This window comes from Sinocyclocheilus grahami, unplaced genomic scaffold (assembly GCF_001515645.1).
Source record: "Sinocyclocheilus grahami isolate Dianchi unplaced genomic scaffold, SAMN03320097.WGS_v1.1 scaffold176.1, whole genome shotgun sequence".
NCBI classification, from domain to species: Eukaryota; Metazoa; Chordata; class Actinopteri; order Cypriniformes; family Cyprinidae; genus Sinocyclocheilus; species Sinocyclocheilus grahami.
In genome coordinates this window covers 2,636,585-2,662,218 of record NW_015505355.1, presented here as the reverse complement: position 1 = coordinate 2,662,218, position 25,634 = coordinate 2,636,585, and the positions used below count along the sequence as shown (strand labels likewise).

The following is a 25,634-nucleotide window of genomic DNA, read 5'->3' as shown; positions in this document are numbered from 1 at the left end:
TAAGTATTTGGCGCTGTGATGAACATTATAGCAAATATACAAATCTGAATGGCTGTTTAAATCATTTAAACACGATTCAGAAACAGAAAGTAGTGCAGCTGCTTTGTTTACAGGGTTTCCGAGGTAACGGCTGCATTTCTGAATTTTATCGCCATCTTCTGTCAGAGAGTGAAAGTGGGCTTTCATCCAGAGCGTCTCTCACATGTTCCGCCGTGTGCTTCTCGTCCGCGCTTGTTTACATCAGAGTGCGCATGCGTCTTTCACGCAGCATACGGCGGTGTTGTGCATTTTGAACAGTTGATGGGAAAAGTATTCTTAAAATGCATTCATAATTCTGAATAATTTGTCATATATAATTATTCACGGTATTTAGAAGTGCCCACGATAACAATATCGTGCATATTCATTACCGTGATATATCGCATTACCGAATACCGGCACATGTCTAATGATACTGTATATCAATGATTTTTTTTATTTATTGGTGTTGGATGATATTGGATATATAATTGTGCATGTTCATATCCACTACTTGTACACTTAGAATAGATTTGTTATCATCTAATGCTCACTTAAAGACAAAAACACTAATAATTTTATTACACTATTAAATGTAATTTAAAGCTCAAAATCAATATGCGTTTTTTACACACACATATATACAAACAAAAGTTTGGAGTCAGTAAGATTTTTTTATGGTTTTAAAAGAAGTCTCTTATGCTCACCAAGGCTGCATTCGTGTGGTCAAAGTCCAAAGTAATATTGATTTTAATTTATTTTTGTTCTATTATGGCACTTTATGTTTTCTATTTTAATGTTTTCAAATGTAATTGATTCCTGTGATGCCAAGCTGAATGTGTCAGCATCATTACTCCAGTCTTCAGTGTCACATGATCCTTCAGAAATCATTCTAATATACTGATTTGGAACAGTTGTGTTGCTTAATATTTTTGTGGAATCCGTGATACATTTTTCATCTTTTCATAAAACTGTAAAAGGCTTTTAATGACACTTGATCAATTTGATACATAATTGATGAATATAAAATATACAAATATGAATATTAATTTATTTTTAAAAAATCTTACTGACCCCAAAGTTTTGAAAGATAATGTATTATTATATTATTTTTAGGGTGTTATTATTTCATACATTTGTATGCTGTGATGCCTTGTACACTTGTACTATTTAAAATGTAAAATATTTTTTAAAAATGTAAAGCTGTTTAGACAAAATATCATTGATATTGGTTATTGCCCATAACATTAAAATAATCTTAACAGTAATGAATTTTAATATTGACCCAGCATCCCTACAGCTATGTTTGAATAAATACTGACAGAGATATTTGTTAATCATGAATTATTTTTTAAACAGAAGATCTTAATTAATGGCTTTATGTACATTTACGTTTATGAATTTTGCAGACACTTTTATCTAAAGCAGCTTAGGGTGCATTACATTTAATTATACAAACCCTTGGCCGTGCTATTGTTATTACCCTGTTGTACTCTTCGAGTTAAAGAAACACTTTTATAATGCATTTACTGTGTGCTTCATGTATAATGCAGAACTGTGCTTCTACAGTTTTATTCAACTTTTTAATATCACATACAATTAGTAGCCAGGTTTGCCAGTCTTAATATTAAGAAAGTGTAACCACAAGCAACAAAATGTGTTGTTGGTTTGGTTTGAAGCATTAGGTGGGGAAAGATCCATCACAGACATTATTTATTTTTTGTTAATAGTACTGATCTGTGACTCGCTCTCTGACCAGGTCTGTTCTTTCTCCTTTTTTGCTGATCTCAGAGGCGAAGTCCAGTAAGTATGGATCTTGTTAATGTACTACAAAACTGTGTTGCGTATGATACAGAGGTCTGATGCTGCTGTCGCATGCGCAGTAGAGCCTGAGTTACGCTGAACCTTTCATTGTGATGATGCTTCATGCTGTGTTACTGCTGTACTGACAGCTTGATGCCCTTGCGGATCAATAGGAGTGAATCATTAGATTCTTGATATCATCTGCAGCTTCAGCATGTTGGATGTGAATGTTCCAGCGTTGGCACCTGGACTCTGTTTTCCATTAGCTGAAGATGTTTGTCACTCATCAGCTGTAATAAATGGAACTAATGGAAAACAGTGACCAGGTGCCAGATAATACCCTCTGCCTGTTATCTCTTAGATTTTTAGTTTTATAATATGTGTTTGAACTGTTTTTGACTCTTTCGTGTTTTAATCAATTATGCACAGTTTTGGTCATTACAAGATTTTTTTGGTCAGATATTTTTAGTGCTATCAAATGATTAATCGCGATTAATCACATCCAAAATAAAAGTTTTTGTTTACATAATATATGTGTGTGTACTGTGTATATTTATTATGTATATATAAATACACACACATACAGTATATATTTTGACAATATTCACATGTATTTACATACATATATTAGTGCTGTCAAATGATTAATCGCGATTAATCGCATCCAAAATAAAAGTTTTTGTTTACATAATATATGTGTGTGTACTGTGTATATTTATTATGTATACATAAATACACAATATATACATGCATGTGTGTGTGTATTTATATATACATAATAAATACATACAGTACACATACATATTATGTAAACAAAATCTTTTATTTTGGATGCGATTTAATTGCGATTAATCATTTTTTTCCTTCTTTTTTAAGCAAGGATGCATTGATTTGATCAAAAGTGACAGTAAAGACAAATGTATCACAGTTTCAAAAGTTACGTAAATATAAAGCAGCAAAACTGTTTTCAACATTGATAATCAGACTTGTTTTTTGAGCAGCAAATCTGCATATTAGAATGATTTGTGCGTGATTCTGAAGACTGGAGTAAAGATGCTGAAAATTTAGCTTTGATCACAGGAATAAATTACATTTGAAAATACATTAAAATAGAAAAGAGTTACTTTGTAATAATATTTCACAATATTACCTTTTTACTGTATTTTGATCAAATAAATGCATGTGTGAATGTCAAAACAATAGGGTTTCTATCCCCTCATGTCAATTAATATAAATGTTTTATAATATTTGTGGTCTTTGAAATGTCTTTGTTTATTGGCATTATCTTCTTTTATGACCTTTGTTACAGTGCCCGCTGAAGCGAAACCTGTCATGTGAGTGTTTATTTGGAAATATTGACTTCCTGTGTATTGTCATATCACTCCAGTTTGTATAGTAGTCGATTTCACTTTGCATATTCCAGATGAGGAGATTGCCAGACCACGACGATCTACTCCAACACCCATGACAACTCCAAGACCTGGTTCAGACCCGCCCAGGTTAGTACACCATCACAAACCCTTATGGAACTGTTTGTGCTTCTGCTCACTATTGAATTATTCATTTTAAATTGAATAACATAACTAAATTTCATTGCCTGAATACCCTTGGAATGTTTTGACCTTGTATTTTCCTTCTGTCTCATAAAAAGAGAAAACACAACAGCATTCTTCGACCCACCGTTTGAGACCAATTTTGAAGCACACAACTCAGAAGGTACAGCAGTATTCCTCAATAACTGAACATGAGTTAATTTATTCGTCAAAATAAATGTGGTTTGTGGTTTACAAGATCAAACTTTTTTTGAGAAATTGCAACCGAAATGTAATTTAAAGAATTGTTCTTCTGTGTCATGCATTGCTGTGATTTGTAAGTTAGTTAAGGGTGGTATTGATGGATATTTCATTCATGAATGTTAATGACAGTGTTCCCGGTTGAGCCGGAGCTCTGGTGTCAGTCCACTTCTCTCTCCACCTGTGTTCTCAGCAGATCTCTGCCCACTGGAGGTACTGCATGTCAAATGTCCAAAATGTTTTTGATAATGCCAGTTTAAAGGCACCAGTAAAACACACAATGGTGACAAATACTAAAATAGTTCCTAATGAAAGGCCTGAATGCTACAAAGCATCACATTTCACTGCTCACTGCAAAGATCTACAAGATTAACCAGAAAAAAATCACATGTATTAGCAACAAGATGCTTTGAACGGGTCACAAAAAGAATCCACTTTAATTTATAATTATTACTGGTTTTATTAATTGATTAGCAATGTAAGTTGATATGCATAAACAAGGGTGCTAGGCACATGTCTCATTTAAAGCAGTGTTATTTTATTATTATGTATATATATATTTTTTTAGTTTTTAACTAATATTTTGAGTTATTTTTTTAATTAAGTTTACTTTTTTGGTAATTTTGTTGTGCTTTTGTCATTTTTATTAGTTTTGTTTTATAAAAATACTTCCAAATAGTTTTAATTCATTTTTATTTTAGTTTTCATTGTAGCTTTATTTCAGTTTGTAGTTTAAATGTTAGATGTAAGCATGCGTTATGATATTTTAATCATCATAATGTAAGCTATTTATACTGTGCGTGCAGTATTCAGTAAGAAAGTACTTCTTTCCTTTTAGCTCCGCCTCCACTTCCTCCAAAGAACATTCCTGTCACTCCACCTGGACGCAGTTCTAGCTCTGTAGAGTCCTCCAGTATGTACTGACACTTCCAATTTAGCATCCAAAAACACATAGTTTCAATCTCTTGAAAGAACAGAGGTCCTGTTCAGAAGTGTCTTACTACAGAATACTTGTTCTCAGCTCTATGTTGGTGGTTGGGGTGTGCGATATCAACACAAATTATATTGATATTTTCATTACATTCCTTATATTCTGTGCAGTGGGAAGATATTTGCCACCTTAAAGTGATTTCCAGGGACATTTGTATCTTTATAAGAGCATTTTTTCCTAACCTTGTTATTGAATTTATTGATTAACTATGAGAATTTTGCATTAAAAAAAAGATGCATACCTCATCTTTTATGTCAAATTCTTAAATGTAATCAATAAATTCAGCTAGGCTGTTACCAATCAAATTAAATCTAATTCTAAACCAAATAAAATCCAATTTTGCTCTCCAGAAGTTGCATAGAAGCAATTTAGATGTATGTACACTTCAAGCAAGGATGCATTAAATTGATCAAAATAATGCTATGAGAATAATATTTTAAAAGAATAATTTAAATATTGAAATATAAAATTAAAGAAAAAATGAAATGATACTTTAAAATATGTAATTTAAGCTGCCAGTAGGTGGCGACAAGTCACTGAGTGAGTCATTCATTCAGACAATTTGTTCAAATGGCTGATTCATTCAGGAATGAAACATCACTGTTTTCAGAGACGCACTGCAGCTTTGTTCGAAACTATTTTCGTTGGTAAAATAGAGCAAAAACAGACCAGATTAACTTATTGTTGAACCGTATAAAATCAATATCATATTTGCAATTGTGCTAATATTTGGACTTATTATATTGAATTTTGGGGTCATTCTAACTGCATTCTACTAGACTACACAGGCTGTACATGTAACATGTTTTTGTGAGTGACATACTCAATAATGTCAGCTTCTACATTATTGAAACAATAAATATCGCGCACCCCTAATTTGTGGTGGTGAATGTTGGAAGAGCATTTGACAGCTTGTTTTCATTTTGTCTGAACAGGTTATTATAGTGTGGTTCCTAGCATCAGAGGAGATGGATCAGCTTCAGTCTGTCAGGATGCCCCATTATCTGACCCATCTGGAGGGGCGTCTATGCCTGACTTGGACAGTGTTTTTGGGCCTGTTGAGACGCCCAGGTCTGGATCAGATGTGGTGCAGTGCAGCTGGGTGAGCTTCAGCGAAGGCTCTCCCGCCCGACCCCCTCCCCCAGACGAACCCGCCCCTTCTCCACCTCTGTCCTCTTCCCCCGAGGACTCGCCCCCGACCTCGCCCCTCAACCTGCCGCCTCCCGACTCGCCCCCTCCCCCACTCCACACCATCCCGCCTCCAGATTCACCTCCACCACCGCCGCCCTCAGACTCCCCTCTGAGTCCTCCAGACCTTCCCTGCTGCTTTCAGCTCCCAGAGTCTGAGCTCGCCCAAGAGCCCCCCGTCACCCCCGCCAGCCCTGGACTGCCCTTCCTGCCAGCAGACCACCCCCCACATGGAGCCATACCTTCCCCTCTTGCCTTGAGAGACGACAGCAGGAGAACCCCTGACCTGGTGGGCATGAGGGACGAGATTTCGGTGTTTGGCACATCACCCAAAGACCTTGCAGCAGGAAGCTTCAGAGGAACCCCACCTCCACTGCCACCTCCTACTTACAGGAGTGTGGTGGGCTCTCCAGGGCCTGGCAGTGGTGAGTTAGCGATTGTTACTTAAAGGGATAGTTCATCTAAAAAAGAAAATTCTGTCATCATTTACTCACCCTCAAGTTGTTCCAAGGCTGTGTATGCATTTCTTTCTTTTGTTGAACATAAAAGAAGATATTTTGCAGAATGTACATAACCAAACAGTAGTTGGTCCCTAATGACTTCTATAGTACGGAAAAACGTAATATGGAAGTCAATGGAGACCAGAAACTTTTATTATGAAACCTTGCTCCGGAGCAGGATTAGCACCACTTTTGTAAAGTTAACCCTGCATTGTGTTGCCGAACTTGTACAGTGTGAAACAATGCGGTGTTACAGTAGAAGAACAGCATTGCAACAGACATGCAAATGTTTTGTGTAAGTTTAAATAAAACTATGAATGCTGTCTTAATGGCTAGCACACTCAAATTTCATGATTTACCTTACGTCTAAAATATTTAAGTAGTGCAAACGGCATGCGGAAGGAAAACTAGATGCTGTAACCACATTATTAATTTATGGCCATGTTTTATTAATTAATTCCCTTGTTTTAGTTAAATCGTGATCATGTTTTACTGTGACTATGCATATTATCACTCAATCTAATGTTAACCTAGAGAAATGTGCGCTGTTCAAGTGTCTGTGTGGAGTGTGTTAGCTGAACAGTAGCTCACTGCAGGACAGATGGAGGCACCGGTGCGCTCACTTCCTCTTAAAATACTCTGTCATTTTTGCTCATACAGATAAGAGTAATACATCTTTCGAATCTGTAAAGATTCAACGTTTATTTTTGTGCACTCAAAATAACAAAACTTTTGTAAAATAATGAATGCAAACAAAATGTCTCTGTGAACTTGAGCGCGAAACTCCGAAACTCTGTGTATACTTGCCTTAATATGAAAAATATATCTATAGAGAGTGAAATGTCTACTTTCAAATGAACCAATTCAAATGGAGAAAAAATATTCTCAGATTATGTAATCCGTATGAAAGGCGCATTCACTGCTGCAGAGATGACGAGTCAGTGTCGCCGACTTCACCTCTTAAACCGAAAAAAACAAAGCAAGCACTAGTTTATCAATGAATTATTAAAATGTTAATGCAGTGTCCTTACTGTTTTTCCCTTACACATTCATAATCATTACTTCTGCCGGTTCGCTGTGGCAATAAGTTTATGTGCACTTGAGCAATTATTAGGCAATGTAGGCAATTAATATGATTTAAATGGTTTATTAATAAACGTGCGATTAGTCGACAAATGCTTCAAATGTACAACTACTAGTCGACCAGACAAATCTTTAGTCGAAGGAAGCCCTATGATTAATAATTAGTAAGGAAGTTTAGGTATTGGATAGGATTAGGGATGTAGAATATGGTCATGCAGAATATGTGCTTTATAAGTGCTAATAAACAGCCAATATGTTAATACTAGGCATGCTAATAAACAACTAGTTTATAGTGAGAATTGGTCCCTATCCTAAAGTGTTACCAAAAATGATAACCTAAAAATAGTAGCATCTAAATTAACTGGTCAAAAGTATTATTTAGCATCACTGAGCCAACTTATATATACAGCAAATGATACCAACAAAACACATGTTTATGGGTTCAATAGCTCTTTAAGTTAATAACTGCAGGTTTAGCATTGTTTACAGTGTAACAGTAATCTGATTTTATACATGTTCTCAGGGCCGTCCTCTCCCGCTCGTGCCGGCACTCCCCTGTCTGCTGGCAGTCCGATCCCACCTCTACCACCAAGACCATCATCACGACCTAAACTACCACCTGGAAAACCAAACCTAGCAGATCTGGTATGACATCTGTCGACTTTCTCCATTGCTGTGAAACATTGAAGCATTGAATTTGTTTAGGTTATTGCTGAAGATCCAAACGTTAAACTTGAGATAATTAAGCAACTCCAATGATCTTTGATTGTCTACTGTATGTGTGCACTCTATACCCATGTAAATGCTGGATCCAGTAAACCACTGATTACTGGAGTCCAAATTGGGCTACTGAGTACACTCTTAAAAATAAAGGTTCCAAAAGAGAGTTTTCACAGCGATGCCACAGAAGAACCCGTTTTGGCTCCCCAAAGAACCTTTCAGTGAACAATTCTTAAAAGAACAATTTTTTCTTCCATTTTTCCGTTGATGCCAATGAAGAACCTTTATTTTTAAGAGTATATGTCTGGTTCAGGCTGTTTTGTTTCTCCTCAGGCCCGACCCTTCAGCCCCCCCATCCACTCGTGGAGTCCTCCACCCTTTGCTCCTCTGGCCAGAGCTGAGAGCACCTCCTCCATCTCCTCAGTCACCTCCCTGAGCGCAGCCTCCACACCTACACTAGGCCGAGAGCTCAACCTCTCTGTGTCAGGTGGGCCACAACAGAGCTGTCCCATGTCAGTTATTGCTGATTATGATAAGTGAGGATGATGATACAAAGGCATAATGCCTTCTTAAGTTCAGTAAGTTGTGTGTTTTGTATGATATTAGATCTACGTCTGTATTTCAGTGTGTTCCAGAGGTCCGAGTCCTCTCACAATGGGACCCCAGGACACTCTACCAGTGGCAGCCGCCTTCACAGAGACCATCAGCACCTACTTTAAAGGAGCAGATCCCACTAAGTAGGCCACAGAGCACATTTTGAAGTCACCTTTTGAATTTGGTTCACATTTGGTTGAATTGAATGAAACTGTACTTCATCGTCTCTCATGTCTCACTGTGTGTCGTAGGTGTTTGGTGAAGATCGCTGGGGAGATGGTGCTGTCTTTCCCAGCAGGGATCACCAGACACTTCTCCAGCCATCCCAGTCCACCAGTGCTGACCTTCACCATCAGCCAGTACAGTCGGCTGGAGCAGGTCCTTCCCAACCCACAGCTTCTGTGCTGGTAATACATAGTGATGTCCCACTAGTGAAGGAATTGTTCTTTTGAGCTGGGCTTTTTAAAGATTCGGTCAAGCCATTTCAGAAATTGTCTGTAAATCATCCCACTGTAAATGAGAACTTTGTTTGGGAGTAAAACTGAGGGGATTGAAGTTGTCCCGATATTAAGGTTATGGCTGATACTAATCATGGTCAGTATTACAAATTCTAACACAAAAAAAAACTAAATGCTACAAGCTAATTTAAAGGGATAGTTCACCCAAAAATGAAATTGTGATGTTTATCTGCTTACCCCCAGGGCATCCAAGATGTAGGTGACTTTGTTTCTTCAGTAGAACACAAACGAAGATTTTTAACTCAAACCGTTGCAGTCTGTCAGTCTTATAATGTAAGTGGATGGGAATCACGGCTTTGAGAGTCAAAAAAACATACACAAACAAAACCAAATTAAACCCTGCGGCTCGTGACGATACATTGATGTGAAAAGACACAAAACAATCGGTCTGTGCAAGAAACTGAACAGTATTTATATCATATGTGTGTTTTTTTGACTCTCAAAGCCGTTATTCCCATCCACTTCCATTATAAGACTGACAGACTGCAACGGTCACAAAGTCACCTACATCTTGGATGCCCTGGGGGTAAGCAGATAAACTTCACATTTTCATTTTTGGGTGAACTATCCCTTTAAGCATTTACAACATATGATAGTATGAAAATATATATTCATTTTGAGACCTGCTAAAGATTTTATTTAACAATGTGATTTATTAGTGTTTAACTGATTAAAGTTACAGATAACGGAAAAGGGAAATAAAATAGGAAAATTTAATTTGAACAATTAGATATCTAATATCAGCTGGTAAATATATAAAACAATGAACAGTACAGATACACTTAAAAATTGCAATATTAGCTAATAACCAATATGTTACCATTATACTAAACACTGCTAGTTGGACTTGTAAACAATAATATTAGGAACAGTTTATATAATTTATTCAAAAACAGAGCTACTGTATAACAGTTTTGTAATTGTTAACTAAAACTATTAAAAAATATAATAAATTATTATTATTATTATTATTATTATAAATTTATATTTAAAAAAAAAAACTGGTTTTGTTATTTGAAATGAAGCTGAAAAATAAAATATAAATATTTGACTAAACTCAAAAAAACAGACTTGGCAAGTAACTGAAATAATTTTAAGTACTAAAATAACAAACTAAAGCTGAAATTGAAATAAATTAAAGCTAAATATAATTTTTTTTTTTTTATTACTAAAACTTAAAATAAACTGAAAATATAAAAATAAATGCTAATTGACAATATCAATGCTGTAAATACTGTAATAGTATTTAAAGAATACTGAAATAACACTGCTGTATAAGCAGCATTAACTTAATGCTAAGGATATTTTACTGCAAATAAGAGAACTTTTGGAAACCAATTTGAATGTCTTAGGTCAGTTGATTAATTGTTTTAAAACCAGTTCATTGACTGGTTCCACTGTCCACTAAACTGCTGTTTTTAACCAATAATTCTGAATTGTTTTTTGTAAATAAATGTAATAAAAGATATATATTGTCCATTCCAATAAACATTGGCCCTATATTGGTCATTTTGAGATTGTCTGCATCAGTCTATAACCAGCTAACTAACCCTATAACAAAAGTGATCATTTTACAGATTTATGTTATGTTTTTAAATACTTTTTGTGAAGTTTTAGTTTAGTGAATATAATATTGCATGCAGAAGGTATAAATATTGTGTGAGCTTTATTCTGCAAATATTTTCGCCCTGCAGCGACACCACGCCACCTACAGGTGACTCGAAGGAGTTCTGGGTCAATATGTCAAACTTGTTGAGTCACCTGAAGAAAGTGGCTGAGCAGAGGCCACAGGCCACGTATTACAACGTAGACATGCTGAAGTACCAGGTGAGATTTTATATTCGAGCATGATCCGTTAGTATCTATATCATTGAAATCCGAACCTGGTCATCCTCTCGGATGTTTGTGTAGTAGTGTGTGATATTTGAGATTTGTGCTCACAGGTGTCCACTCAAGGCATCCAGTCCACTCCTTGATTTGAGATTTGAGATTTTTGATTCAAATGATTTGAGATTTGTGCTCACAGGTGTCCACTCAAGGCATCCAGTCCACTCCGCTGAACCTTGCGGTGAGCTGGCGCGGTGATGCCAGCAGCACAGACCTCAGGATAGACTATAAATACAACACAGAGGCCATGCCCACACCCACACCGCTCACCAACATCCACTTCATGGCAGCTGTGGACGGCGGCGTGAACAAACTGCAGGCTATGCTCCCACCTGCCACCTGGTGAGGATCTGTCACATTGCAAATCAACAGCAGTGTGATGTTGTATAGTGATGTTTGCCCATTTGTTGCATTTTAAGGAACCCAGAGACGCAGAAAATAACGTGGAAGATCCCAGAGCTCTCACAGAGGTCTGAAAATGGAGGTAAATGCCCTTTAGATATTAACTGAAGGAAGGGAAGCCCTCTAACAGCTTTGCAGGAATGCTTAGCTCATGTTGGCAACTGTACAATGTGGTTCACTTGGCAGCATGCCCTAAATGGTAGTAAATTGAATTACTCTAAGTAAAGGATTGACTAAGCCCAACTAGCTGTTTCTGCATTACACTCTGTATCATACATGATTCCATGGCAGCTTTGAATGGAATCTTAGAATTTTTATAGAAATCATGTAGAAGTACCCTGGTTAAAATCCTGAACCGCGGCTCGTTGATGCTGAGGTCTTTAATGAAAGGCTGTTCGGGCGGCACAAGTGCTGGCAAGTTGCTTTTCTTTCTGCAAGCTGAGCAGATTAAACGTTTCCGTTCACTGCAGAGGCTTATCATCTGCTTTCACTCCAACTGCAGCTTGCTCAAACCAAACTGAAATAAATGAATGGAAATGCTCTTTCGTAGTTCTCAACTTTTCAGTTATGTAACATATTTATACACAAATCCTCCCGACATTTAAAACCGAGTCTCAAAAGGGATTTATGCATTATGCTTACAGAATAGTTCACCCCAAAATGTAAAATCTGTCATTATTTACTCACTTTCATGTTATTCTAAACCTGACCTTCTTTCTTCTGTGGGACACAAAAGAAGATATTTTTTTAAATGTCATGCAGTCCAATATTCTTTTGTGTCCTGAAAAAGAGACCATCTGAAATTTGAAAGGTAGAAAATCATTTTGAGCGTTTTCTTTTTTGTAATCATGGCAATGTTAATGAATGTCTTTTAAAGTACATATCACATTATATTACCAAAGATACAAACAGTCAAATTAAACCTTTGTTAACTCCTAGATTATCATAGTGATAGATGGTCAAGTAAAGATCTTTTGCTTAGAACAAAATATCACAATATATAAATTTTTAAGCAGGCATTGAGGACAAAGAAATTCTGCGAGAGGACAGGAACTCGTATGAATCATTTTTGTCAAAGGTGCTGCAAGAATGAGTCTCGTCCCAGCACTTACACATTTTTGCTCTTTTGTTGGTTTGATTGCTTCTATTGTCCTCATTTGTAAGTCACTTTGGATAAAAGCGTCTGCTACAGTAAATGACTAAATGTAGATGTCTTAAAACCCAGAACCAAGTTATAATTTTTTAACTTACGGTTACATCATCATGAAATCATTTGGGGGGGGGGTTTTAATGTGTTTTTGGGTAAATGCCTGCAATTAGGTCTTGATTGAACACATGCACAAAATATATTTTCACATTTTATTCTTACATTACATCAAAGTCCTGCAAGGGTCCTGTTTGGTAAACCTGCACCTGCAGTACTTAACAGAACACCAGACCCGTTATCTGTCAGCAGCACTAATTTATTTCCATACCCGACCCAACCTGTTTGACATAAAAGACCGTGACCCGAACCGTACCGCATTAAACCTACTGCAGTACACCAGGTATTTTAACAGATTCATTCTGCATTATGCAGTTGTCTCTCCTGAAACTCTACAGTGGATGTTGGTCCTCCTAGCATGAATCATGAAAATATAAATTTTATTCTGATTGTGAAATGATTATATGCAGAAAGTGAGCAAGGAGTGCTTCATTCACTTCAGTTGCAGCGCGATTAGCTACAATGCTCAACGCTGCAAATAAAAAACTTTTTTTGCATCCTTCAGGCTACAGAGCGTGAACTCAAATAAGTATGAAATTCATCATTTGAAAGCAGCTGCCTATCAGCTGGTATCGAACTGAATCTAAATAGTCTTGGCTGTTGGACCTACAATCCATCCGTGTCTATTGGTTCCTCCGACCTACACCACAAATTACTATGTAAATAATAGTCCACCCATTAAATCAAATATTAGTGGTGGCCTGCATGCAGGACTCTGAAATACCCCATTCATGAATTTTTATGCTTTTTTCATTTTTGAAGAAGGTGATTGAATACCATGATTAACTGGGACTTAAGCGGCTGTCGGGGACATTAAAGGGACATTTTAATCAAAAATGAAAATTCTCTCATTAATTACTCACCCTCATGTCGCTTCAGACCCGTAAGACCTTCGTTCCTTTTCAGAACACAAATTAAGATATTTTTGATGAAATCCGAGAGATTTCTGACCTTGCATAGACAGCAACTCAACTGAAGCGTTCAAGGCCCAGAAAGGTAGTAAGGACATCGTTAAATTAGTCCATGTGACATCAGTGGTTCAACCTTAAAGGGGTCATATGATGCTGCTAAAAAGAACCTTATTTTGTGTATTTGGTGTAATGAAATGTGTTTATGTGGTTTAAGGCGTGTATTTGGTGTAATGAAATGTGTTTATGTGGTTTAAGGCGTCGATTTTTACAAAGCTCATCGATCTGAAAAGCAAGGTGTGCTCTGATTGGCCCCCTATCCAGTGCGTTGTGATTGGCCGAATACCTCAAGCGTGTGACGGAAATGTTACACCCCTTAACATACTGTGATGCCTTGTCCCGTTACGACGAGACAAAAACATTAAAACCCATTATAAACGAGGCATTTGTTGCATCCAGTGGGGACATAATTATGGATTATAATGACTTATACTATCTTTTTACGCGTTGCGTTGCATCGCTCCGCGTAAACAAAACCATGTCTGCATTTGTGATCGGAGAAATGACAAACAACAAGCGCTACTCTACTCTGCTCAAAACTCGCGTTTGAATCGTCAGTGGCAAATTCTTTAAATATGAAAACGTACTTACAGACTGTGAGTCAGAACAGCTGGCATTGTAGTCTACTCTCCCAGGATCAGGAAACAGTCCTCCATAAAATGCGCTGGACACATCTGAATATTTGGGTTGAACTGTTCTGGAACAGTGTTGTAAATACAACTTAACCACTGATTTCTAGTCGTGTCCTCTTTTGGAAGACCAGATAAAGTAGTTTCGCTTTCACAACGAAACACAGCGTCACACATGGTGGCCTTGAGTGAGAGGAAGCCGCTTGGGCTTGAGAACGGCGCATCAACCACATGTGACGAACCCGGGCTGGACTCCGCTTCGTCCACGGTGAAAGCCGATCGGGCGAGCCACAGCGCGAAGTTGATGTATTTCCTCAGCGACCAGCACGGATCAGCTCCAGGCATGACGAAGCGGATATCGTCCTCTTTTGGAAGACCAAACAAAGTAGTTTCGCTTTCACAACGAAACACACAGCGCCTTCACGACATGGCGGCGGCGGCAACAACAATACTACAGCGAGAATAAAAGTTACGCCTTCTTTCTTTGCGTGAACATTTGGGCGGCGTTATGCAAATCTTCCCACATCGTGACGTAGATATGTGGGGGCATGTTTAAACGAGGCGTTTTGGGCGTGGTTGACTCTTAACTTTTATAAAGAATATCTCTTTGGATTTGAGACTTTAGTCTTTGCAACTTTACAGATCTTCTTTATGCGCCAAGAGCTTGTAACACTCCAAAGAGAAAGGAAAAATTGAAATCACATCATATGACCCCTTTAAATTTATGAAGCTACGAGACTACATCTTGTGTGCAAAGAAAACAAAAATAGGGACTTTACTCAACAATTTCTTCTTTACCGTGCCTTCGATGTGCATTCACAAGAGTACCACGACAGCACATTCATTTTTGGATGAACTATCCCTTTGAATGTTATCAACTAAATATCTTTTACATCTTCGTTGTGTTTATACTCACACTCTTACAAACTAGTGTAACTCAAACTTTCCATCTTGAAGATTTTAAATGAAGATAGAAAGAGTTTTCAGAAACAATCATTGTGACGTGCACAGGTGATATCTCTAAATATCGAGATTCTATCTATAGTCTATCGGCACAACCCTATGACAAACATGTTAACTAATGTTTTTCAAAAGACCAGAGCATACCTTTCCACAGATCAAGTTACTAAAACAGGTTGTGTGCAGAACTTGTCTATTCATTGTTATTAACCCCATAAATATACCAATGCAAATGTTAACAAATGTACTGTGTGAATAAACATTGTGGTAGGATATAAATCTGTTGTCCTGTCATTGTGTGTCAGGGGTAGGCGCTCTTCTGGCTCGCTTCCAGTTAGCCGAGGGTCCCAGCAGACCTTCTCAGCTGGCAGTGCAGTTCACCAGTGAGGGCAGCACTCTGTCTGGCTGTGATTTTCAACTCGTAGGTTCAGGCTACAGACTCTCCCTGGTTAAAAAAAGGTTTTCTGCAGGTATGTCTTTTAAGAAATATCTACCTACAAGGTGCTTAAAGTACTTGAATTTGAATTTTTGAGATTTAAGTACTGTCGATATACTGGATCTGTGCATTAGGTCTTATGGTGTGTTCACACCATATGCGCATCGCGTCACTCGCTCTAGATTACTCGCGGGATGTTTTTCGTGTCACTCGCGCGAGTAAAAACAGCGTGATTAACCATGGTGGAGATAACTACAATCGCTGTTTTGTACCTATTGTCAAAAAGTCCCAAATACAATAGAAAGCCAAACGCTGACTCGTCTGGGTTCACAGCACCATCCAGAGGAGATGGCGTCGCCCGGTGCGAATTCGCCTCTATTCACGTCTTTGCGTTGACTTTGTATGTAATCTACTCGCGCAAATAATTACATTCACGTCTGGTGTGAACACACTGTTAAAGTGACCGCAGCATAATATGCTTGATGCTGTCTGTCATAACAACAAAGAAAAAGATCCACATCTAGGGGGTGGAGATGGTAGGTTTAGGGGTGGAGATGGGTGGGTTTAGGGATCAGGGAGTGGAGACGGGTAGGTTGAGGTATATGTAAGGTGGGAGGAGTTGGATCTGGATCTTGTGTTCTGCAGTGAGGACCATCTCAAGAAATCACTCACTACTCTTGGCTGAATAACATTTGTAGCTTTAACAACGATTAATCTATATTTAATTTCTACATTTTTCATTTGATTATTCCATTTCTGTAGCTGAATATGACTTTTAGACCTGCTTGGACAATTTTCATTTGCATTTTTGTTCTGTTGTATTCATTTGTGCTATTGCTTGTAATTAGCTCATTTGTTCTTATTGTGTTACTGACTATTTGTCTTGAAGATTGAACTTTAAATTTGTTAGGCTAATAGTTGTTGCTGTGGTATTGAAATTGCAACTGAGAAATTTCACTCGTATCTAAAAATGTTGGTGGCTTTTTTTATTAGAATACAAAGTTATCTGGGTCAAACACAATGAAAACAATAACTTTTTTATTTTTTTAATGCATTTATTTATTTTGTGACAGGGCAAGTAGACATTAGAACCACCTGCCCAACTGTAATCAGTGAAAACCCCCAAAATAGCATTTGAAAATTGAAAAGTGCTGGAATTGTATTAGTATCTGTACGAACCCTGAAGTTAATTTTTACACTGTATCTGATATAAAGATGGGCTTTTTTTGCATTCTACAGGTAAATATCTGGCAGACAACTGACCCGGCCACGGCGATGTAGGATGGACTGTGAGTAGAATGTTAGGATGCTCTTTTGGCACGACAAAGACTTTCGAAAATGTTTTTATTGAAATACAGCACTCAAAATCTCACGTACAATATCTGGTGTAGAATATCATCAGTGCGTCCTGTGGGTGTGTGTATGTGAATATTAGTAAATATTTTGTGTGTATATGATAAAACTTCAGGACAAATGCAATACGTGGACTTTTTTCGCTGGGTTCTTGCAGAAGGCAGAGTTTCCTTTTTCACTATTGCACATTCTCTCTCTGCCCCAAACCAAACACACCTAGTGACATTACAATCTAATGATACCAGGGTTCACATATGGAACAGTGTTTTCTTTTAGCTATGTTGACAGATAATAAACAATACGATTTAATGAGATGAGGTCTCTCCCAAACAATGCTACAGATTTTGAGATTCAGTTTGTTAACATTAGTTATTGCATTAGGTATCACAAACTAACAACGAACAATATTGTTACAGCCTTTTTAATTCTAGCTTAATGTTAATTTCTGCATGTACTGTACACTACTGTTTAAGGTCAGTATAATAATAATTAATAATTAATATTTTTTTCAGCAAGGATTCACTCTTGTAACAGTAAAGGCATTTATAATGCTACAAAAGATTTCTTACAAACGTTACAAACATTTCGAGTCATAGAAATTAACATTAATTATGAGCAAATATGAATGAGCTAATCTAGTAAATTTATGAATCAACATTAACCTAGATTATTAATGCTGTAAAAATGTTGTTCATTATTAGTTTATGATGCGTAAAACCAATGTTAGAGATGTAACCCTTATTGTAAAGTCTTACCATGCTACAATTAAAGACCAGTTAGAAATGATGAGAGAAATGCAGAGATATTCTCCTCAGTATCATCTCAAATGCCTCTTGCGTCAGTGTTAATGTTGATTTGATGTTATTGGTGAATGCATGTTAGAGTGCATCACTTCTGTCTAGCTGGCCTGTAGCCCTTTGTTAAATGAAGTGCTTAAACATGGATGTAACTGACATTCATAATTCATGCAAAAAGTGATGCCTACTTTTTTTTTCTGAAATTTTTTGTTTAAGTAGACATTTTAGGGAAATGAAACTCCCATTTGTGTCAGGGATGCAGAATTCCTTAAATCGAAATAAACTTAAGGAATTGGTCAAATGTAAACCGTTTTCCTTTTGGTTTTCCACAATGTGGATTTTATTTTCCCAAATCATTGTACTGTAGCAATATTTAAAGATAATGTGTAAAAATGTAAAATAGAAATTGTTATACATGTATCCAAATGGATATAGTTGCTATGTCTTTCCTGTCAAGTTATTGTTAGCGTTTACAGTTCATGACGGCACTTTATTTTCATTCATTAATTTATTTAAAATTCATGGAATTTATTTTATGCCTATTCTGTGGTTTGTAATGGATTATGAACACTGTTTTTATTGTTGAAAACGGGAAAGAAACAGCATTTTAACTGACTAGTACAGAAGAACATTGATCACATCCTTTCATTTATCACTTCCTTGTACTGTATTGTGTTGAAAGTAAGGAAATGTTCATCTTTATTCTCAATGCTTTTTATTTGCTGAGCTATATAGACTTTGTCACAAGACTTATATGTGAATCATTACCTTTACAATTGTGAGAGTATCCATCCATCCAAGTGTGTAGAAGCTTCCAGTGTCTAAAAAATATCTCTAGTTATAGAGATATAATTTAGGAATACACATGACATTCCTGGATCATTTTCGGTCATGTGGTTCGGCTAACCTGGTTTTAGTTAAGTGTCACATTATTTCTGCCATTCATTAAGTGTACTTTATTTCGGTGGTTTGGAGGCCTTACCCTAAAAGTGGAGGGGTGGAAAGACAGCTGCTGCTTGTGGATGGTTTATTCCAGTTAAAACATGTCTCCGTCTCTTATTTTATATATGTATTTATTACTTTTTATCCCACAGATGTTGTGGTATTGTGTTTGTCAGCTAACTTGCATCTTGTTCATACATCGTTCAGAAAATGGAATATGCAAACATTTCATGCATAGAGTAACCTCTCCCCAGATTTTAAGAGAATATAGACACTGAAAATGCTAAATATATCAGAAGTGGAAAATAATGTAATGTCTTAAAAATAAAATCAAGAAATTCATGTTTAACATTCTTGGCTACTTGTTGAGGTTATTGTCACCAAACACAATATGCACACTTAAACAAATCCTCATGCAAATAACATTGTTTTTTATTTATTATTGCAGGGATACAATTACCCGTATTAAATATTCTCAGAAATTGGGAGTGCTATATAGTCAAAACACTATGAGTTTACACTTAGGTTACATAAAATATTTGTATTTTAATTTATTTTTTGTTTTCTTTCTTTAAAAATAATGACCACGGTTTTACCAAACAATCTGAACTGTGTTCAACATAACAAATTTTAAAAAAAAAAGTTTTTTGATTTATCCAAATTCACACAAATCCCACTATAACTATCCCTTTAGCGTATAAACACTAGGGTTTCTGCATTGACCAGCCACAAATTAAGGCCTTAAGAAAGTCTTAAATCAAAGCAGAAAGTCCTAAATTCATAAAGTCATGGCATTAAATATATATCTAAACATCATTGAATCATGATACATTTACTTGAGATACAAACAGAAGCATATGAAGTCTTGTTTTCAGAGAAGCTGAACAAAATTAAATGAGTTTATGTTTAAAACAAGATGGGGTATGAAATGGGAATTGAATTTCCCTTTGAATTAATGAGCCCAATGTTGGGCTATTTGTTCTTTTTTCATAAATTCACTTCGTTTTGAAAACATTTTATATCTCATTTATACATTTTTAGATCTGTATCGTTTTTTCAGGTGTGCTGAGTTTGTGTTGATAGCTTCTATAATTGATCTTAAAAAGGTGATTAAATTGTCTTACATTTAAAGGGGTCATATGATGCGATTTCAATTTGTCCTTTCTCTTTGGAGTGTTACAAGCTCTTGGTGCATAAAAGCCCGGGGTCGTCACATGTAGTTGCCGCAAGCATCACAGTATGTTAAGGGGCGTAACATTTCCGTCACACGCTTGAGGTATTCGGCCAATCAGAACGCACTGGATAGCTGGCCAATCACAGCAAACCTCGCTTTTCAGACCGATGAGCTTTGTCTAAAAATCGAAGCGTTTCAGAAGGCGGGTATGGAACGATATTCCGGACAATTTTCAAATAGAATAGCAAATTGTATTTTCAATTGCGTTAAGCAAAGTCAGCATGCTATAATTAACATTTCAAAACTACTCTGTTGCCATGGGCGCCTCAGAATTCGTACAGTAATTCATTGGCGGGAGATCCCACTCAAAGAGACAATGAAATCCTCTGTTGTCAAGGCAACGTTTGGCAACAAGCCGGTGGCGGTGCTGAGCATTTCCGGGTTTGTGGAAGAGTCGCATCAAAGCGGTAAGTGTGTTTTGCTGCCATGAAGTTATGTACATGCGTTTGAGTTTAAATTACGATCTATTTTATCAACAGAAACAAGTTTTAATAGACTTCTAAATTATAAGTGCTTTACCAATGCAAATGTAAATTGTTTTTTTTTATGTCTTTCAGATTTTCGCTGAATAGCATTTACAATTGAGTGGATATTCCGCAATAAAATGTCTGATTTAGCGAAAGAGAAAGCAGCACGTCTGCTGAAGAAGCGCGGAAGCTTGTCTTCTCTGGGCAGTCATGAAGTCAGAGCTAAAGAAGCCTTTGCCAAAACTAAGGAGTGAGTTCCTGTCATTCCTTAACATCTACCAAGTCACGTGACAAAATAATCATGTTGAAAGGTGTCCATATAAAAGTAGAGATGATGAGGGATCATTTGTGTTTGTGTGTAGCTCTATCAGCACAGTGTCCTACATGGAGGAGTCTGGACATCATGATGATATTGCACGGCCTGCGGTGCAAATGGAGAACAGCTATCAGCTCAGTGAGTCTCTTCTCCTTCACTGCTATAGAGATACTAACCTCACCAAATAAGCCATTGATTAAGATCCAGCAACGTGATTTTACACAAAAGAAACTGACATCATATATGGGTAATTCCCGTTGTGCAGTACATTTTCAAGTCCTCATTGTAAATGTCTTAATGTATTGGATCGAATATGAATTTTCTGCACAAATAAGTAAACATTTTCTGTATTTTATTCAGAAATATTCTTAATTTTCTTAATTTTTTTCTGTTCTTTAATAAAATATTGCAAGCAAAAAATTTTCCCCTGGAAATATAACAATATTATATTGTTTTAAAGGGGTCATATGATGCGATTTCAATTTGTCCTTTCTCTTTGGAGTGTTACAACAAATGCCTCGTTTGTAATGGGTTTTAATGTTTTTGTCTCGTCGCTCCGGCCTGACAGGGCATCATCACAGTATAGTATGTCACACTTGAGGTATTCGGCCAATCACAATGCACTGGATAGCTGGCCAATCAGAGCACACCTCGCTTTTTCAGACCGATGAGCTTTGTAAAAATCGATGTGTTTCAGAAAGGCGGGGCATAGAGGAGAAACAATAATGTACAGTATGTGGAAAATAATGTGTTTTTTTAACCTTAAACCGCATAAACACATTTCATTACACCAAATACACCAAATAATGTTCTTTTTAGCAACATCATATGACCCCTTTAATATATTGGATCGAATATGAATTTTTTGCACAAATAAGCAGTGTTGGGGAAAGTTACTTTTAAAAGTAATGCATTACAATGTTGCGTTACTTCATAAAAAAGTAGCCAGTTATGTTACTTAGTTACTTTTTATGGAAAGTAATGCGTTGCGTTACTTTTTAAATCTGGACAAGGCTTGCTTGTTTTTTTTTTTAAAGAAAAAAGTTATATTTTTGGCAAATCTCAGTCTCAGGCTGAAGGGAAAGTAAATTTACGTCCGTACAGTAGAATGCAGAAGAAGAAATTTCAACACACTTCAGCAATAAACAAAGACACACAAATGTTTGTCTAGAGTAATTTTGGCTTATTAGTACGGTTGAACTGGATCATCGAAGGTCAGAAGCAAATACATTGGTTAATAGAATGGGATTAAATACATAAAGGATATTTGTGTTGTTTAACATTTAATTATTGCAGGTTTGCGTCATATTCTGAGTTGCATTATTTTTATTCATTTTGAGGAATACTGAATCTGTGTTTTTATTTTGTGAGTGAGATGAATTAATGCATATTCATATTTATTTTGAACTACAGTAACATCTTCTGATTTCTCTCAACATGGGGACAGGAGAGTTGTCAGTCAATAAATTGGAAAAAAAAAAGTAAAGTAACTTGGGTTACTTATTTGAAAAAGTAACTCTGATATTCTCTTGTAAATTAAAAAGTAATGCGTTACTTTACTAGTTACTTGAAAAAAGTAATCTGATTACGTAACTCGCGTTACTTGTAATATATTACCCCCAACACTGCAAATAAGTAAACACTTTCTGTATTTTATTAAGAAATATTCTTAATTTTCTTAATTTTTTTCTGTTCTTTAATCAAAATATTGCAAGCAAAAAAATGTCCCCTGGAAATATAACAATATTATATATTTTTATTGATTATTAATTTATAGAATTTTCCTGCGTGTTCAATTTCACTTTCCATCCTGTTAGTTTTTGGTAACTTTCCTTTAACTAACAATAGCCAACTACTAAATTAATATCATACAGGTAGTTATTGATCATGTCTGGTGGGAAAACAACATCTTAAATATTAGTATTAAGATTGTGAATTTTGTTATGAATTATCTGCTTGAAAATGACAGAATAATTTTGATAATAGCAACTTTTTAAAAGATTGTATTACAAAAATTATAAATTAAAAAAAGGTCTTTTATTTTATTCCAAAGCAACATTTCTCAGGTTAACTTGATGTACTAAAAATAAAACTAAAGTTAAAAAAACACATACAAACTAATATCACAATAATAATAATAAAACTTTAACAAAAATTTAAATGAAAAATATACCGTATATGAAAATATATAAATACATACTACTTCAAAATAACTCATATTGTGAAAGTAATCAAGCTATAAAGTAATCGAGCTTGTCTGGTCCAGACTATGCTGTCTGGTATATCATTTTATAGAAATACTTCTTTAAACTGCAACACAACAAGCTTATTAGGGTTTGGTTTTTTTTGTTACAATTTGGAAAGTTACGGCAGAACAGGAATAATATGACAGAAATACGTTTCAACGTTTGGAATTGAGATGGGCTATGAAGTCAGAGGTCATTTGCTAGACATCTTGTCTTTCTTATTTTGCCCCACAGTCATGTGCATTGGAGTTTTATATCAGTAAATCATAGTAAATGTTTGCGCAGGCCCCGCACGACGTTTCCCGGTGTTAACAGTGAAGGACATTCTGAAGGATGTGTTGACCAGCTACCTGCAGGAGGAGAAATATGAACCCGAGCTGTGCCGACAGATGACCAAAACCATCTCTGAGGTCAGCTGACCTTCATTCACTCAGTCATTTTTTCTAAATCATAATAAACACATAACACATTTAACACTGACTTATCAGCACACATATTTTAATTAGTAAAAGCTAGCTGAGGTTATAAATATATAAACACAGATATATGCTAAAGCATGTTCTGTTATTGTGATTTCAGGTGGTCAAGGCCAGAGTTAAAGATTTGATGATTCCCCGCTATAAGATCATCGTCATCATCAGCATTGGTCAGATCAGAGACCAGAACATGCGCATGGTGAGTCGATGCCTGTGGGACGAAACAAACGATAATTTCTCCTCGCATACTTTCAAAAACAGCTCGCTTTTCGCCACCTCTACGGTCTATGGTGTTTATTTTGAATGAGTGTGTAAGAATATCAGCTGGGTTTTAGTGACGAGTGATTTCAGCCGACCAGTGGCATCTACACTTCATATTTGCTCTGAGCTGTCTCAAGTCAGTTAAATGGCCTTTAAAATGACTTTTTGAGGTTACAACTAGAGGTTGAGTATGTATGAGGCAATTCCGCTTCCTCAACATCTCTCATAATGATAAGTTAAATGCAACGGTTTAAACAAACATAGGAACATACTGCTGACTGTGTGCATTTGAGATATATATATATCAAAAATAATATTTTGCACTCATGTTAATTCTACATTCTTGCTGATGATGATTGATTTGTGAAAGCTTCAAATGAAGTTGCTAAGGGCTGTAAATGTTGTCCAGAAGTGGAATTATTGTCTATATTGCCTAATGCCTACTATTTAATGTTTATATTATGGAAGCACATTTTGGACACAATTTAAATACCATTGTCTTAAGAAAATGATTTACCTCATATAAACATTTAAAATATTAATCTCTTCCCGTACATTGAGTTGAAAGGTCATCATTTTAATACCTCATTGTGTGTCATACCTCATTGTAAGTCAATAAATCTATATGTCTATTGTCAGTCATTTGTTTTGAGAACTTAGAAGTACTTTATAAGTATTATCACTTCTTATTATTAACTGTTTCAACTGTTATTGTTTGATAATTCATTATTGTCAATTATACATTTCAATATAATCGACAATGTTCATTTATTCAGTTCAGTTAATATAGTTTTCATTCATGTTTTTCATGTTTTGTTTAACAGAAAATAACTCTGCTGCAGAAGTCTATGAAAATATGATTTCGAATAATTTAAATGAAAATAAATTGAACATTTCTGCAAAATTATACAATTGCTATTAAGTAAAACATCAAACTATTATTTTGCTGAAAAAACTCTTACATTTGCATCAGTTAACAGGTTTTACAAGTACTAAAATATAAAAAATAATAAATAAAACAATTATAAATAGACAAATATTGTTATACTTCAAAGACCAACAAAGTAACATTAGCTACATCTTTTAGCTTTAGTCTTAAAGAGGTCATATGATGCGATTTCATTTTTTCCTTTCTCTTTGGAGTGTTACAAGCTCTTGGTGCATAAAGAAGATCTGTAAATTTGCAAAGACTAAAGTCTCAAATCCAAAGAGATATTCTTTATAAAAGTTAAGAGTCAACCACGCCCTCCTAAAACGGCTCGTTCTAACACGCCCCCACATATCTACATCACGATGTGGGAAGATTTGCATAACGCCGCCCAAATGTTCACGCAAAGAAAGAAGGCGTAACTTTTATTCTCGCTGTAGTACTGTTGCTGCCGCCGCCATGTCGTGAATTGTGTGATTCGTTGTGAAAGCGAAACTACTTTGTTTGGTCTTCCAAAAGAGAACGATATCTACTTCGTCATGCCTGGAGCTGATCCGTGCTCATTGCTGAGGAAATACAACAACTTCACCCTGTGGATCGCCGGATCGGCTTTCACCGTGGACGAAGCGGAGTCCAGCCCGGTCATCACATGTGGTTGCCGCAAGCCCATCGGACGCTCCTTCATCGAATCCGCCGCCTCTGCTCACTATAGCCCTCCGCCCTCCTCTGCTCACTCTAGGCCGCCGTGTGTGATGCTGTGTTTCGTTGTGAAAGCGAAACTACTTTGTTTGGTCTTCCAAAAATGGAAATGACTAGAAATCAGTGGTTAAGTTGTATTTAAAACACTGTTCCAGAACAGT

The 25,634-nt window shown here is 36.2% G+C and overlaps 2 protein-coding genes across 2 annotated transcripts in view; both read left to right on the top strand.

The window, feature by feature from the left end:
- The window catches only part of sgip1b (SH3GL interacting endocytic adaptor 1b), a 26,236-nt gene extending 8,688 nt beyond the window's left edge, over positions 1-17,548 (top strand). The window contains exons 8-23 of the mRNA XM_016283657.1: positions 1,810-1,821; positions 3,131-3,155; positions 3,245-3,320; positions 3,473-3,537; positions 3,747-3,827; positions 4,453-4,527; positions 5,541-6,218; positions 7,900-8,021; positions 8,430-8,583; positions 8,722-8,833; positions 8,942-9,097; positions 10,903-11,035; positions 11,235-11,437; positions 11,515-11,579; positions 15,624-15,788; positions 16,994-17,548. Coding sequence (XP_016139143.1) covers positions 1,810-1,821; positions 3,131-3,155; positions 3,245-3,320; positions 3,473-3,537; positions 3,747-3,827; positions 4,453-4,527; positions 5,541-6,218; positions 7,900-8,021; positions 8,430-8,583; positions 8,722-8,833; positions 8,942-9,097; positions 10,903-11,035; positions 11,235-11,437; positions 11,515-11,579; positions 15,624-15,788; positions 16,994-17,016 — 2,145 coding nt within the window. The 3' untranslated portion in view covers positions 17,017-17,548. The remainder of the gene's footprint in view (positions 1-1,809; positions 1,822-3,130; positions 3,156-3,244; positions 3,321-3,472; positions 3,538-3,746; positions 3,828-4,452; positions 4,528-5,540; positions 6,219-7,899; positions 8,022-8,429; positions 8,584-8,721; positions 8,834-8,941; positions 9,098-10,902; positions 11,036-11,234; positions 11,438-11,514; positions 11,580-15,623; positions 15,789-16,993) is intronic.
- Positions 17,549-20,441: 2,893 nt separating this feature from the next.
- dynlt5 (dynein light chain Tctex-type family member 5) lies at positions 20,442-24,392 on the top strand. Its single transcript, XM_016283763.1, has 5 exons — positions 20,442-20,487; positions 20,638-20,797; positions 20,910-21,001; positions 23,395-23,519; positions 23,689-24,392. The coding sequence occupies exons 2-5, from the start codon at positions 20,685-20,687 to the stop codon at positions 23,890-23,892; spliced, it is 534 nt and encodes a 177-aa protein (XP_016139249.1). The 5' UTR covers positions 20,442-20,487; positions 20,638-20,684; the 3' UTR covers positions 23,893-24,392.
- The last annotated feature ends 1,242 nt before the right edge of the window (positions 24,393-25,634 follow it).